The sequence below is a fragment of the Metopolophium dirhodum genome, chromosome 9 (assembly GCF_019925205.1).
Source record: "Metopolophium dirhodum isolate CAU chromosome 9, ASM1992520v1, whole genome shotgun sequence".
NCBI lineage: Eukaryota > Metazoa > Arthropoda > Insecta > Hemiptera > Aphididae > Metopolophium > Metopolophium dirhodum.
The window spans coordinates 30,882,045-30,899,101 of record NC_083568.1 but is presented as its reverse complement, the minus strand read 5'-3'; the positions used below and the strand labels follow the sequence as shown (position 1 = coordinate 30,899,101).

General features: G+C 27.2%; 1 protein-coding gene across 1 annotated transcript; it reads right to left on the bottom strand.

Annotated features, from left to right (window-relative positions):
- Positions 1–41: 41 nt before the first annotated feature.
- On the bottom strand, positions 42–16,983 carry LOC132952204 (chorion peroxidase-like). The gene is made up of 16 exons (XM_061024409.1): positions 16,837–16,983; positions 15,371–15,509; positions 10,469–10,646; positions 10,080–10,156; positions 8,101–8,194; positions 7,623–8,014; positions 7,269–7,442; positions 6,572–6,650; positions 5,738–5,883; positions 5,384–5,625; positions 4,471–4,603; positions 4,120–4,357; positions 2,575–2,667; positions 2,346–2,515; positions 2,160–2,268; positions 42–1,283 (listed from the first exon to the last, which is right to left on the bottom strand). The coding sequence occupies exons 3-16, from the start codon at positions 10,627–10,629 to the stop codon at positions 1,202–1,204; spliced, it is 2,190 nt and encodes a 729-aa protein (XP_060880392.1). The 5' UTR covers positions 10,630–10,646; positions 15,371–15,509; positions 16,837–16,983; the 3' UTR covers positions 42–1,201.
- Between the last annotated feature and the right edge of the window lie 74 nt (positions 16,984–17,057).

The window sequence follows — 17,057 nt, the reverse complement described above, 5'->3', positions numbered from 1 at the left end:
TACAAACAATAAAATAAAATAAATATACTTACACAATTGTTTAATGGAAATAATCGTATACAAAATCAGTACAATTTAAACATATTTTATAATTAACGCTTTGATTATTTTACATTAAACAAAAGACAAGTGCCTACCTCGATAGTCAAGCTAGGTTTTTAAATAACGTTTAATGTTCACAAATATATTAAACACACATTTTTTGGACTGTTAAATTTTTACTATCTACCTATTTAAATAATAGGTTTCCATAATCTGTATGATACAAAATTATCAAATAACATTAATTAGAGATAGGTATTATAAATAAAATAAAAAAAATTAAAAATGCTTCCCCCCTTCCAAAAAAAATTCCCTAAAAACTCAAACAAAAAACAAATAAACTACATAATGGTCAAATTTAAATTGCAATTACCTAATAGTTATTTAAATCCAAAGGAAAAAATTTAATTTTTTTAGTTCAATTTAATTTTTATACAAACATTTTAACTGTTTTACATCATCTAGCCATAATACCAGGTAGTTTACATTACGATAAAAACGGTTTTGAGTTAAGACTGAATTAATACACAAAAGAGCAATTAATTTTCAAAGTTTAAATGTACAAAATGAGTACATAATATGTAATATTTTATGTTTTATTTATCGACTATCGGGCTTAAATGGTAAATGACAACAACTCTTTTAAACAATAATAAAAATAATAATGTGTTTTAAACTTGAATTAATGTATAAACTGTATGTAATATATTATTTAAAAATGAAAAAAAGTCTTCGATATGCAAGATATCCATAAAATCATTAAATCACAAAAAATACAAAATAATATGGTAAATCGAAATTTCAGAATCGTTTAAGAATGAAGTGAATTTGTAGCTTGCGCTTTACCGGATAGCATTGTATAGTAATTAATAGTATAAAAAAAAGTAATCAAAATATTATTTCCGATAATAATGCATACCTAGTTTATATATTAGTTATTATTTTACACTTAATTACTACAAAACAAATTTAATACATCAGTTAATTGGCAGGAAAATTAATCTCTTAGTGTATATAAATTATAAAACTAGCAACATAATATACTCGATTATAATAAATGCAATGATTCCAAAACTCTCTCTTCGCTTAAGAAAATGTATCATTAAAATACTATTTCGTATAGGTGGCGTTCGATCTAAATTAAATGTGGCTATATATTTCACGAGGTCGTTGGGAAATCGGCCCATTTGTTCAGGTTTAATGATGGAATGATTCCGCTACGACATGGTACTCGAGGATTTCTGCAAAAAGACAAGTTAATTAAAATAATGTTTACATATTATTTATTATTTAATGAAACGATAAAAAGTTTACAAACTAATAAAGTGTTAAATTGTATTTGCTTGAGAATATTATTATGTTATTCGGAATTTGTTTCGAAAAAAAAAAAATTGTATTACTACTAAATGGACTAAATTCGATTAGTTTTTAATAATTTTTATTTGACTATAGTTGATTTAATTTAAAGTGGACGAGTGCTTTGATTTTTTCAACTAAACAAGATTACATATTTTTTAAATACCTGCAAATTGAGAGGGATCAAAGAAATATTTCTCGTTTTACTTTTATTTAAATTTAAATTATTAAAATGTTAAGCTAATTAATAAGACAGTATTGAAGGTCACTTTTACAATTATTTTTCTAACATAAGGTTAAAAAACAGACATGAAATAATATCTAATGTATTCGAAACTTAAACGAATAACTTCTTGATATTTTTTCCTACTTTGAATTAATGTGAGATATGGAAATACATCATGTATAAGTTAAATATATATAATATATATATATTTTTAATCACAGAATAAAAAATGTCAAGCCTTATAAAACTTAAACTTAATGTCTTAATGAAATATTTAATTGCACCTATTACCTATATTATTCTATTTAAAAACAAGCCAATGACATTTTAATTTAATTTTTAATACATAATAGTATTGTTTAAATTTTGAAAATATATTTATTTTAAATCGTTTATGAACAAATCAAATGTTATTTATATTAAATTTTTAAAATTATCGGATTGGACGTTTATCATCCCAGAAAAAACTTAGTATTAAGGGTGATAACAATCGAATTAAAAATATAAGTGTAGGTGGTATCTATATATTTCTTACATTTCATGATCAGGAAGAACAATTGGCCACAGTTGAATAGTGTCGATCAAATCAGTGTTATCACACAACACTCGAGCTAATCTTGTTTTTCGGATTTCTTGTAATTGATCTAAATATTAGTTAAAATCGCATTTTTAATATTTGATTATTTATTTATTAAGTATGTATTGTTTGACTTGAATATACCTGGAGTAAACGAAGATGGTTGATTTGGCAGTTCATACCAAAAACGATCACCTCTTTTGGCATAGCTAAATTGGGTAGCCAAAATACATGAAAATACTGGACCTGCCATGCTTCCTGGTAATGGTTTTTCGGATACACCACCAGACCATAAATCTACATCTTCTGGAGAACTGTAAGAGCAAAATTAATTTAATAAATTATAGTATTAAACTATTGGATTCTTACTTACTCGTATATGGTCGAATATCGGTGAATAGTGGAGTTAGGCATGTCTCCGGATAAACTTTGGAATACGTCAGACGCTGGTAGGCCGCAAAACTTTCTAAAATAAATAGCATTTACATCATTAATTATGATAACAAATAGTAAATAATACTTCTTACAGCATAATCAGTTAAGTATAAAAACTAAATTTAGTACATTATGTGTGAACGAAAAAAATTACTAAATTTCAAACAAGAAATATAATGACAGTCAAACACTACATAATACAACAGATAGCAGAAGCCTGTTTAACTACAACCCTAGGCCTGTACAGACCTACAATCCAATTTAAACATCGATAACGTCTTAAAAAAAAAAAATTATATGACTTAGTTTAAGTTGTATATATGTAGCATATTATATTGCAAATAAATTGTTAATAATATACTACAACTGTATAAATAATTCCGAGTCGTATAAGAAATGGATTCATTTAATGGTACCTTCGTGGACCAATCATGTTTATGGGGGACCAGCTCACTAATAATTTGTTTAGCAATTTTTTTAACAACCCAGCATGAGACTTACGACCATAGATACCGCCAACGTTATTTAGATCAATAATAAAAAAATTTTTTAAGAATTAAAAAATGTTAAGTTGTTGATGAGTGGAGTGGAAAACGATAGTTGTAAATAAGTCTGTACGTATAAATAAAACAAATTCGTGAATTAAACTGCTATTAAAATATGAGTATATGCCATGAGTACTAAATTATTGCTTGCATTAAATTAGAATTCACATAACACGTGTAAACGTATTCAAGAGGAAATTTAACAATATTTTTTACTATGTAACAACTATTTAGATAAAACACATATTTTTGACATACCCATTTTTATTATATTTTATGCATTTTCGATTTTAATTACATTAATAGCATACTAAATTTTCACTATACCTAATTTACGAAATATTATAGCATTTAGCATAAGGAGAAAAATTAATTTTTACAAAATATTTCAGACAAGAAATTTTTAGTTTTATTTTTTTTTTCATAATTTTATTTCTATAAAAATCGAATTTTTATTTTTAAAAACTAAAATATACAAATGTTCAAATATCCAAATTGCATTTTATAAGGAGGTTTCTAATTCAAATACTTTTTAAAATCATCATAGATTCACATTTTATTTTATAAGTGTTTAAAGTTCGTAAAATCAAACTTGAATATTTTTTTTAAATTACGATATATGACGATGTTTAATAAATTGTGGTTTGCAGGTTAGCAATTAGAGCTGCACAGCTAGAATTATATTTAATGATGTAATTAACCAACCACAACTATTTCCCATTCTCACTGTTTATAATCTGAATGATTATAATCTTCAAACAGTTGACATTAAGACCTATGTAGGAGCATAATTCTTTAATTTAACATTATTTAAGCTATGAGATTATACCTACACAACTGTGATTTTAATTAATGAAGTATTATATTATATTACATGACACTTAATATAATTATTTGTAAAAAAAACATATTACACTAATCGTCAAACAATATTTTACCTGTATTCCATGTATCCGGGTAAACCAAAATCTCTGCCTCTTTGGATATTAAATGATACTAAATCCACTCCAAACCTCATACCCGGTTTCTTCAGCAACAGGTTCGTAACCTCTTGTGTTACCGAATCATCCATAGCCTGAGCAACTTGATTAGTCAAGCCCATTATGTACTCATCGAGTACTCCAACTCTATACAAATCATACGGCCGGCGGATAAGATCGGACAATTTTTTAGAAGCTAAACAAACATGAACAAATTTGTTTTATATTTGTTCTTTTATGGTAATTTTGTAATGTACATAATATTATTATGTACTATTTATATAGTCATGTTCATTTATTCTAAATTACCTATGAATTTGTGAGCTCTGCTCCATCTTTCGATTGAAGTGGGCAAAAATGTGTGACCAATTCTGAGAGCTGCTGCTGAAAATTCGGAGAGGATGTTGGGGTTAACATTCGAGTCATAACCATCCCAATAGCCCTAAATAAAAGTGTATATTATTAACATATTTTGTAATTGTTTTATGAGTATTAATTAAGAAGATAATTTATTATTGAATGAGTTTTGCTTTGAGTAATAGCTAGGTAAACTGGTAAACGGTCGGCAGTCACACACGAGAAAATACAAATATATCTAAAACTAGATATTATAACAGTAATTTAACTATAGATAACAGGCATTTAACCTAATATTAAATAATCATCAATGGGTATATTCCAAAAACTTTTTAACTGTGCTAAATTATGTTGTTTATAAAGTAAATATTTTATAACATTTGTGGTAACTTGTAGTGTAAAAATACAACAATTAAAAAGTGCAAAATTCAAAAACACTTATAAAAATTGTACATCTTGACACGAATTAGCTCAGAAAAAATGAATTCATGTAAATGTATGCAATATCAATATTTTAAATTTATACAGACATTTTCATAAATATATAAATTATTTATGTAAGCATCATAAATGTATATATCACTGACACTCAAATTTAATTTAAATATCGGTAATACAGTTTGTATAGGTAAGATAGGTCAACTGACTAGGAATTATTTATTGTTTATTAATTTTAAATTTTATACTAATACGATAAAAAGAATATTTTTAACTCAAATTTTAAGTTTTAACATTTTTTGATTTATTAGTGAATATAGTTTCATTTAGCGTTATAATTTTAGCCGTTAGAAATAATATACCATACTGCATTACTACAATTTTTATTTTTTTGAAATTGCTATATTATATAAACTGTTTAAATTACTTCTTTTTGTAATAGCAGTCCGAATTTTTCCATCACTCCTTTTCCAAGCAATGTTGGCAAAAACTCATTATAAGTTATGTGCTGAATTTCTGCTATAACGATCCGTCTTGCTTCTTGGAAAATAGTTTCGTCATCCCAATGTGGATTGATTTTACCGAATTCTTTTGCTATTCTATTGTGTTCTCGTGCCCATATAATATGCATAGTAGCAAGTACGAGTTGTTCATTTACTCGAACTTCCCCTGTAAATTATACATTATTTTATACTTAGTGACTATTGAAAACGTGCCCATGTAGATACGTGTAAAACAATTATATAAAAATATAGGTATAGCAATATATAGTAAATAATACCGGCATCAAAACAATATTGCGAACGGTTTAATCTTGTACATCCTTCGTCGGGATCTTTAAGTCTCAAAGGCAACAAATCTTTTAGTCCATGATCCATAAACGCGGGGTTCATGCGAAGTAAACCAGCATAACCGGTCCTTAAATGTCTATCAAAAAACAGAGACGTTTATAAATCGTGTAATAATAAATTATAGGTTACATTTTTAGTTAGGGTATAACTAATAAAATACAAACAAATTAAACTTTGCCTTGAAATAATGACTAAGATTTGTATTGTCATATTAAATTTGATTTTGCATAGTCCTATAGGATACATCGTATTTTTATACAATATAGGTAATTAAATAGAAAGTTCATATTTAAAATTTCATTACGTGTATTTTGCATATTTGACCCCTTGTTTCACGAATAAGTACAAATTTGCCTAGTTTTCATATATTGATTAAAATGTCTGCTTAATACACTTATTATTAGTAATTTGTTTTGAAATTGATATATTTCAATTGTTTACAATGAATAATAATTATCTTAATTTCATAACAAAATGACTATTTTTGAGAAAAAAACTATAAAATAAATCAAAAATGTATTGGTACTTACTTAACCAAGCATAAATCATAAATAACAACTTAAATAATAGTATAGGTACATTTAGTCAACATATATTTAATTATTTTTTATAGATTAATAAATCAACGCAAAATATTGAAACATTTTTCCTGCCAGGATTAGGGTTTAATTATTTTATATGTATATATATAATAAAAATAGGATTATAAAAAAAAATGTAATGAATATTTTAAAACCTATTAAAGTTTGTAAGGACATCAATACCTAGCGTAATCTTCTGTCACACTGTAAACTGTATTTGCGTCTATTACTCCTGTCAACGTGTTGAACGGTACCCTTGAGCCTAAAAAATTACAAAATACATTTCTTTAATTTGGTAACTGTAGGTAAGTATGTGACATCAATATTAAGCAGGAACAATAAAATAATGTGGCCTGGTCTGGCACGGTGGTTGGCCTCAGTCACTGCTAACATGTTCTGAGGCCAAGCTTCGGCCGGTGTCACTAGCTCTCGGATGGGTGACCACCGGGGTTTTTAGTGACAAATCCTCACTACACCGCATGTAACCGTACCCTCCCCTCAGTAATAACCGATTAAAAAATAACCTTCAGGCTAATGACCTCAGATGTCAAAATCTTAACTAAAAAAAAATTTTAAAAATTATAAAACAGTTAATGAATTCAATGAACGTGTTGAATTGACATTTTTAACGTCTAATTACATAACAATATTCACGTCATTGTGATTTATTATTTAGCTAGTCAATAATATTATTTTAGATTCTGAAAAATAAAAAATGTATTGCTTTTATTTATTTTGTTTTTTTAATACATTTTAAAGAAATAGTGCAACAAAATATTAAATTATTAGAATATTTTTAACTACCTAACTATGTGTTATTATATTTGATATTCTATTCATAAGTAGGCACATAAGTAAAACTGTAAACATGGCCTCTTACCTAAGCGACATCCTGGTCTAACTGATGGAAAAGCTCTTACAAAATCGATACATTTAACATTGAATTTACTATAAAAGTAATCATCATCGGGAACAGGTATTTCGTTGCAGTAAGGATGTTTTAAATGTGGAGGTCGATTGCAGCATTCTTCTGGTTCATTCTTGGTAATTGGGTCTATAAAAAAACGGTTTTCGTTAAAATTTGGCCATCAACACATTATTTTTTTTTCAAATTTCGTTTGTCGTTGTTGTTGTTTATTATACGATCCATGAAATGTATGTTTAATCTAGTTACCGTACTAAGATTTAATACGATCAAACGTACGGCGTAAAAAGATTTTAAGCCAAGATTTACCAGCGGGCGTTCCCATGAGTGTGAAATCGTGGTCCATAAACTGACCAAATGCGACCAACAACACGGTAGCAGCGTGTTCGTGGTATCCTTCGTCGGGATGCATCGTCCTGGAAACCACTCTGGCTATCGGTAGATCTCGGTTGTTCAGGCTGCTGACTTTTGGTGCACTCATGCCGTCGGAAAACAGCGGTCCGACCAGCCTGGAAAAAGGCGTATTGGTAGCACCCCACGTCGGATGCTTGACGTTGTTACACAGACCGTCATATCTCCTGTACTTTCCAGGTCTGCACTCGACGTTGGACAAGAAAGCCGGACACACCTCTCTGATCAAAGTCCTCGACGTGTCTATCTGAGGCAATCCTTTTTCTACTTCTTCGTACGAAAGTCCATAGCTGTAAAATATTGTAAGTGTAATGATAGATACTTAGTTATCTTCGATCCGCCGCAATGAGTGTCATGATCCGTGGGTACATCTTACTTTTTAGTCAACTGTATGGATATGTCCAATAATAGTTCCCCGACGGATGCCAACTCCTGAGCCGTCCACTTGTCTGTATTTGTTTGTGCCACGTCTGAAATAATCAAATATTTATATAAATCGTCCTTTGCTTAATGATTGTGAATATTAGTTTTCTTTATATTTATTAGACAATTTCTGATTTTTAATATCAGAGAGGTTGCACATATAAGTATATCACTCTCTTAGAAAATCAGATCACTTGTATAAAACAGCTTGGGAAAACACGTTTGGGAGCACATTATCCAAAAAGGGGACACGTTTGCGAACTTTTTTTCTGATGTCATAACACGCATTATGACACTATATAGTCTACAGAAAATATATATACACGTTTTTTCTTACCTACATAAAGTATATGTGTACTATTTTATTTTTATGTATGTTATTAATGAGTTAATAAGTTAGAAATAATAATTATTATGAACATGAATAAAAACTAAAAGCTGTCAGCGCGTTATGTTGAAAATAATAATAATGGGAACTCGTCATCAAGGAAATACAATTCGAGTTTAAGTTGTTTTAATTATAATACATAATATTTATATTATTATATTAATGATTATTATAAAAAAAAAAATGGCAAAAAACGTTTCTCACGTATTTTAATTATCATAGATAATAATAGATAGGATAATTATATAATAAATGGTAATATATGATAATATATATATATGGCTTATATAGGTACTTCTTAATAAATGGTGTGTATAATATAATTCTTTCATTTTAATATCTTTGTGTCGTGTATTATTAGGCATATCTATAGTTCCTAAATGTTGCGTAGATTTTGAATATCAAACAGTTAAAAATTCCCAACCGTGCAACACCGATTTAAAACTTGAACGAAAAGTTATGAATTTTTTTTATTTTCCGTACATAATATAATATAATATGTAATATGTAATATATAAGTAATTATGCTTCAGACTTAGTGTAGGTAGTTAGTTGTTTCGCCCGGCATGTTCCTTACTGATGGGAGGGATTGTTCAAGGTTGAATTCAATTATTCTAAAAGTTTTACTGCATTTCCGTCTATTTTTGGTATTATCAGTCAAACACCTATTTAACGAGCCGTGCCATCTTGCAATGTGTAAGCGAATGCAAATAAATAATCAGATTCCTCAACTGTAAAATGTAAATATCCACTGTCGAGTCAAACCGGTTGTGAAAACTGCATGCACCTTTCACTGGCAATAGTGAATAGAGTTCATGCTTGTATAGGTATTCTGCTCGGAGAAATGTACAATAATTTTTAAGCTTTTTATCAATATAATATTATTATATAAGGCTATTATCCAATTTCGCTCGAAAAAAATGATAAATTTAAAAAAAAACCGATAATAACTTCATGAGCCGATCGGTTTAGTAAGTTTAGGTGCACTTGCACCGAATAAAATGAACTTACCTAATTTTACAACAAATGTAAATAGTATTGATTTTCAACACAGCTACATTTAGTAATTCCTAAGAAATTTTTTTTTTGTCGCTGTAATACAGGAAAGACTTTTTTCTTCTGTGTAACCAATGGCAACCATAAGTAAACAAATAATTGAAAATAATATATTAGTCCCCTTCGTAAATCATACGTGAGCCAACATTTAGTGGTTGAATTTCGGGATAAAAATTAGTTATTTTATGTTACTTGTTGCAAAGTCTTCTACCTGACAGTCAAATTGGTTCACCCATATTGATCAAATATTACCCCCAGACAGACATTTCAATTTTATTTTCATAAATATTGGTAAGAACAAACATTAAACTAATTATGGTAAAACTTAATTATGGTCTTTAGGTTTAAGCTATTATAGACGATTAAGTTATATCTTTTTTTTTTTTAAATTTAATAGTTTTGAATCTATATTTAGTATTTACTAAAAAATGCAAAACTGAGTTTTAGTCGTTTGTTCCTTAAATTTTTTTTTGAATTCGAATACTTACTAATTCTTTTTCTGGCATCTACGTATGCTTGGTTGACTGCTTCATAAGTGATACATTGACCGGATTGACCCATACCTCTATTGAATAAAAAATAATAAATATACTAGGTATAGTACAATATTGACACGCCTTTAACCGTGACGATATTATAATACAGTTAATTTGTTTGTGCCTATTAAATATAGTATTCATATTTATTATATATCACTATATATCAGTATAACAAGACGTAACAACACATTCATAATTATGAATACAATTAACATTTCGTAAATTGTATTGTTCTTTCGTCTTTGAATTTGTATCATAATAGTCTTAACTAATATTTACAAACCAATAAACCTAAAAAAAAATACAAATAATGAAAACTGAAAAACGTAGATACTTACAGTGGACCACCCCTCAATGTGTTAGTATTAAAATCAAAAAAACTAGTTCTTCCTGGACCAGTTAGATGTAGTGCACATTCGCCATCTAAAGATTGAGCTGTTCCAAAAGTCCATAGTGCCAGAACTGAACTAACAGTTACAAATATTCTGTAGCAAATCATCTTGGCAATTTCAAGTACTACAAAATTATCAATCATTAATTATTTTTAAAATGTTATATATTTAACGTGATCATATCCCTAAGACGCTTTAATTTTATTTTTCACAAGAACAATTTATTAAACGTAAAATGTTTATGAATAATTATTGTTTTAAATACTCTTGAGTATATGTAGTAGGTACCTGGCACCTATTATCTACGTGAATTATATTCTAGGGTAATCTAAACGCATATAATATTATCTAGGAGTGTCTATAACAATATTTTAAAGCAATAAAGGCACAATCGAGGATTGATTATAATTTATAAGTTATACGCTTTTATATTTCGTATAATTCCTAATAGCTGCAATGTGTTATTAACAAGGTACATTTTTAAAACTATTTAATAACGATGTTTACATCTTTAAAATAAACCTACCGCATTTATATACACAATTTATCACATAGGTAGTAATTTTTATTACTTTCTTCAGCACTATAATCAATATTGTATAAACAGATTTTGAATTTTAAGTAGGTACCTACACAAATAATTTTAAACGAAGTATATATTTCTTAAATTATTGTAACTTACAGGTTGTAATTATTGATACTCGCATACTAATATTTAAAAAATTACTTAACAAGTATGTTTATAGTTACCTATTTTTTAGAATCTTGGTAAATTGTTTGTGTATAAATACATTTTATAATATTCTTATTTATTTATTTATTTGTATTCATATGTAAAATGTAATGTTGGATTTTTATAGTTTAAAATAATTCCATACACAATAGAATGAGCTTATAACAAACATGATATTTTCTAAATTATAAAAGTGTGAATAAACCAACAATTTATTTTGTACAGTTATTTTTCTAACAAACCATAGAAGATAATACAATAATACATCAAAGAAAATTGTTTTGTATCAAAAAATGACAATTTTAAATTGTTTTCTAAAATATTAAACATAATTCATACTTCAATATTAAATGTTGAACGTATTCATCCAATTTCGATAGCGGAATCATGTAAAGCATAACAATTGTTTAGTAAGAACCTAGCTTGAATAATAAGTGTGGATCCTTATTAAATTAACTCTATTAAAGCAATAATACTTATTATAGTGTATTGCATTTTTTTATTATCGCATTATATGTTTGTGTATCAACTCGTAAGAACACATATATTTATTACTAAATTATTACAGACTCTATTATTCAGAATATTAACACTCAGGTAAGTATCAGATGAACAAAATGACCTGTTGTTTGTTAACAATCTAATAGTAATTGGTAATTTTACGGAATACTCGTGTTATAATAAATATGCATGTATCCATGTTTTCGTTAAATATTTAAGGTATAGCAAATACTTCACTTCATAAAATTCTTTGATATAAAAACAAAGCCGATTTTCAGGCATAAAGACAGTAATTTAAGATTGATATCTGAGTCATAGTGCATAATTATTTATTACACATATTTTACTTTTACCGTTAATAACATATTACTTATATATTATAATGTATTTCTTAGTAATTTAATAAGTTTCTAATATTTTTTTACAAATTATCGATACGTCGATATTTTTATGTTGCATCGTTGTCTGTCTTAATCTGTAAGCACGTCTCAACTCCCAACCGTTATAAGTACCACGATTTGGGCTCACCCACGTCATGTCGTCAGAACATTATCGTATGATTTTCTAATCATGCGGGACTTTATTTGAATATCATGGCCACAAATCATTTTAATCGCTTATATAACTTAAATTCCTTTACACATTTATAATGTCATGGGGATTTATCCTACAAATAGTGGTGCCGAAATTCTGAACTCGGTCAAACAATCGTTAATTACACCTACGGGCTACGGATAGGTATAATCAGGACCCTGGTTGATGGTTACATCGAAGTTCAAGGTTACGATGGGTGTGTGGATTATTGGAGATAACTCCATATTTAATTATACATCGTATACCCGCACGACCACACATATTTATACACGTATATAAATATGCTGCGGTTTATAATGCGAAATGTTTAGGATGATTAAAATTAACTTGGCGTTATAGTTATAAAAATAATAAAATTAAACAGAAAAATACCTACTAAAACATACTCCATATAATCCTTAAAATATCAGTGAAATTATAAAGAATAAACAAATCGTAAGTACATATCCTGTAACGGTTGTAACTGTTACGCTTGCGACCACTGACCGCACCATGAATGTTTAATAATTAATATTATACTTTATAGCCGTACGCACTCGTGTATTTTAAAATGAAACAACTATTCAATATTAACAATACGATATGTTTTTTAACTATTATGCGTATTGTTTAGTTTAATACCAATATTATAATACTGGTTACAAAATATAATAAATTATGGACTATGAATATATATCTGAATCAGCGGGAGCGGTAAATTTAGTTACGAGGGTGGTAGGTAAAACATTTCACAAGATCAATTTTTAATTAAATCCAATGCCATTACTGAATAATATTATTGTAATGATGAATTAAAAATGCTTTAAAGAGAACTGTATTTAAATATAAAGTGTTAAGCTTTATAAGTTGATGAAAAAAATTCAAAAATAAATAAAACTAAGATGCTGTTAGTTTTTAAAATAATGAATTAATTAAACATTGCATAACAGATAATACTATACCTATAGAACAGACAATAGTATTTAAATAATTTTATTCTTAAAACTATCTGCAAAACAATGATATATTACCTAACTAGGTAGTAATTGTGTTACCATATTGTCCGTTCAATTTTTATTTTAATATCTCACATTAAATATGCGTTGTTGTAGATCTTGTTATTAACATTCCAAAAGTTTTACAAGGTTAAAATTACACAATCTGCAAAGCATATAAAAAATTTAAGAATATGCCTGTACAGGAGGTACCGTGTACCAGAAGTCCAAAAATAACTATTATTCAACATTTTAATTTAATTTTCAACTACAATAATACAATATTGTTATAATAAATGTATAGGTAATTGATCATCTGTAGAGAAAGTAGGCATATAATAAAAAGTAATAATTTTCCTATTATATATACTGAATATAAATAATCACACAGTAATGGTGAATTATGTTTTTCTATTATATACCTATTACGGTAGTTTCTTTGACAAACTTAAAGGTTTATTAAAAAGTAATACAATCTGTTGGAAAAAAAATAATGATAAAAGTTAACAAGTATAAAACAAAATATAGTGATACGAATAATATACTTTTAGAAGTAAACCATCCATTAATTATAATTTATAATGACACTTTACTTTCAGTTTATTAATAATTTTCTAAAACTGGTCACGATACTCATGACGCCAATTGGCAATAATTATGCTTTAACCTATAGCAGGAATTGCCTGGGAAAAGTGCTGATAGGACACGATGTGATGATGACAAGTCCTTACTTCCTCCTGTACTGCATTAGAGAAAGACCATTATGGAGCATGACATTCGAGAATCGAGAATAAAATGTAGAAGTGCAGTTTTTGTGTAATATAATATCTTAACATTGTGAATTTTATTTATTTTTATTTTTATTTAATCAGATAATTCGACTTAAGTATGATATGCAACTTTGGAAATGGATTCCTAATAGAGTTTTTGAGGTTAAATGGTTCATAAGTATATAATGTTATATAATATATAAAGGTACCTACTCATCTAATATGCTATCTACCGCACGTTTGATGGTTTAGTATGCTATCTACCGTAAATATTTTATCTACCGTAATTTTATGTTGGTTTAGTATGATAATTGCAGTATTTCTACTGCATTACACGGTAAATGTTTATTCGGTTGGTAATGAACCAAGTATTTTTAAAAAAAAATGCGCACATCTCTTCATTTTGAATTATGTGTCGATATAAATAACACATAGTTGACAAACTCATAATAATAATTAATAAATAATAATAAATAAATAAATAACAGTAAAACCACATATAATCGCACGACTCACAAACACACAATATTTTTTTTTTGTAAGAAGCCTGTGACAAATTATTAAAAGATATAAATATAATAAAACTGGGGATTTCGATAAAAGCTTAATAATAAATCTTAACTGCAAAATGATTAAGTATATGATACAATATTTACGGCAAATGTCATATTAAACTATTAAATTATCATAAAATTACGGTAAATATACGGAAGATAGCTTATATTGGACGAGTACCAATATAAATAAAATTATTAAATGGAATGTGTAAAACCTAAATCGTATAGCGAGTTTTTGCGAAGAATTAACTAATAAGATGGTAAATAAAAGTACAAAATACAATTTTTTATCGAGTATCTCATCGAATTTACACATAAAAACAAGTCACCTTACTAATTTGTATACAATTATTTTAATTCGATAGTATACGCATATACTCAAGTTAACAATCTGTACCGTCGAATAAGCGCTTAAAACTAGTGTAATAAATCAATAGCATATTTAATAAAAAAAAAATAATTAAAAATAATTAGCATGTGAACTAAAATTTAGTATATTTAATATACTTATATTTTAAATAATAATATAAAATACTTCCTATTTTATAAATTCTATCGGATCAATCAAAGCAAGAACTTTTTTAGTAATGCCCCTCATCAACTTATTCTTTCTGATTTTATTTTTAATATTTTCACGTAAGACATTAAAAATTATTACTATAACGTGGAATTCTTAATATTATACTATTAATATAAAATAATAAATTGTCAAAACTTACTTGTCCATCAAAGTTTTAACAAAATATATCGCACAACAAACGCGCACTGTAGTTGTCTGTTGCGTTTCAGATACACGTGTGCGTGGACAAAGAAACAATCTCAAAGACCAACATCTTTCCCACGAAAATCTTCCACCACCTGTTTTTTAATATGACAAAATAATATTTACCTTTCACTATTAGCCAACCACAACTCGGAAAATGTATGACATAAAATCAGCAGTGTGCATAACCCGAGAGAAAATTTACCATCCAAATTGTATTATTAAAATCAGTACCTTTTTAAATTATAAATTATACCATATTATAGTTATATTCAAGATTATTATTTTATATTAATTTAAATCGTTACTGGAATCCTATAATATAATGTCCATTACCCGTATAATTAGTAATTTATAATAAATTAGTAATTATAACAATACAAAATACATTATATCGTATATTGCGATAATGCTGAGGGTAACATTATAGTTTGAATATTCACTATGTACAGAAATATAAATTTGTTTTTGATGAAACATCAAAGAAGTAGTACAATTCAATAAATACAATAGTATTATGGTGTTTGAAAATTAAATTATTCCTCGTTGAGAACTGTAAGTTATTAAGTACTCGTTGCGTTGGAATAATATGATGTCAATTATTTTCTGAATGATACAAGACGTATAATACGATTCAATTAGCCATCTATGGTGAGAATGTTTACGCTATTTGCGTTCTATTATACTTTGACATATTTTCTATTAAATCATTTAAAAGACCAAAAATAATCACTCACTAAATTGTATACGTTTATTGCCTCCATAGACTCGAAGAGTTCAGTCAAAATCCGTCTCGGTATTTGCATTTGGTTTAATGATAACAACAATCAGGTTAATATTAAATATAATGCACTTGTCTATATAAATGTTAACGTTAACAATACTCCATACTCGTGCAAAGTATTGATAGTTTTGTGTTTTTTTTCTTTACCATCATTCGTCATACAAAATATTATTATTATTATTATTTAAATAAAATTACTTAAATGAGCTATATTTAAAATTGGTATCATCTAAAAAAAATACTAAAATAATTTTTGTTAAGATGTGTTGTTGATTTAAATTTAGATTTAAATTTTTTTGAAATTCTGGATACACTGATATCATGAGAGTATTTTACGTTATTTTATAAGTATCATAGTAAAATAATATGATCAAATTATGTAAATATTCATTTCCAGTAATAAAATGATGATAACGCGGCGTTCTGGATAGGCTATCTCGCTACACTACTGTCGTGGGTCTATTTTTTACACTCTCACATAAATTATAATATGAACATCTTAAGTATTGTCAAAATACAAGAGTAAGAAAATCAGCAGGGTATCCACACTATTAAAAGCAAAATTGTTAAATAGTTTTAAAAATTTTAAATAAGTATATTGCACGATGATTATTTTAAACCATTTTAAATTAACTTACTTGTATCGTTGAGGCAGGTTGCGTGTCATTAGATCCGGTTTGAACTTTTATTTAAGACATTTTAAGTGACTGCTTCGCCTTGATCATATAAAGGTCATATTTTTAGATACAACATTTCGTTATTTTATTATAATAATATATAAAGATACTAAGCAATGTTGTCTTATATGGGTCATCACTCATCAGCAATATGATTGTGTACGTTTCATTTTTAGTATAGT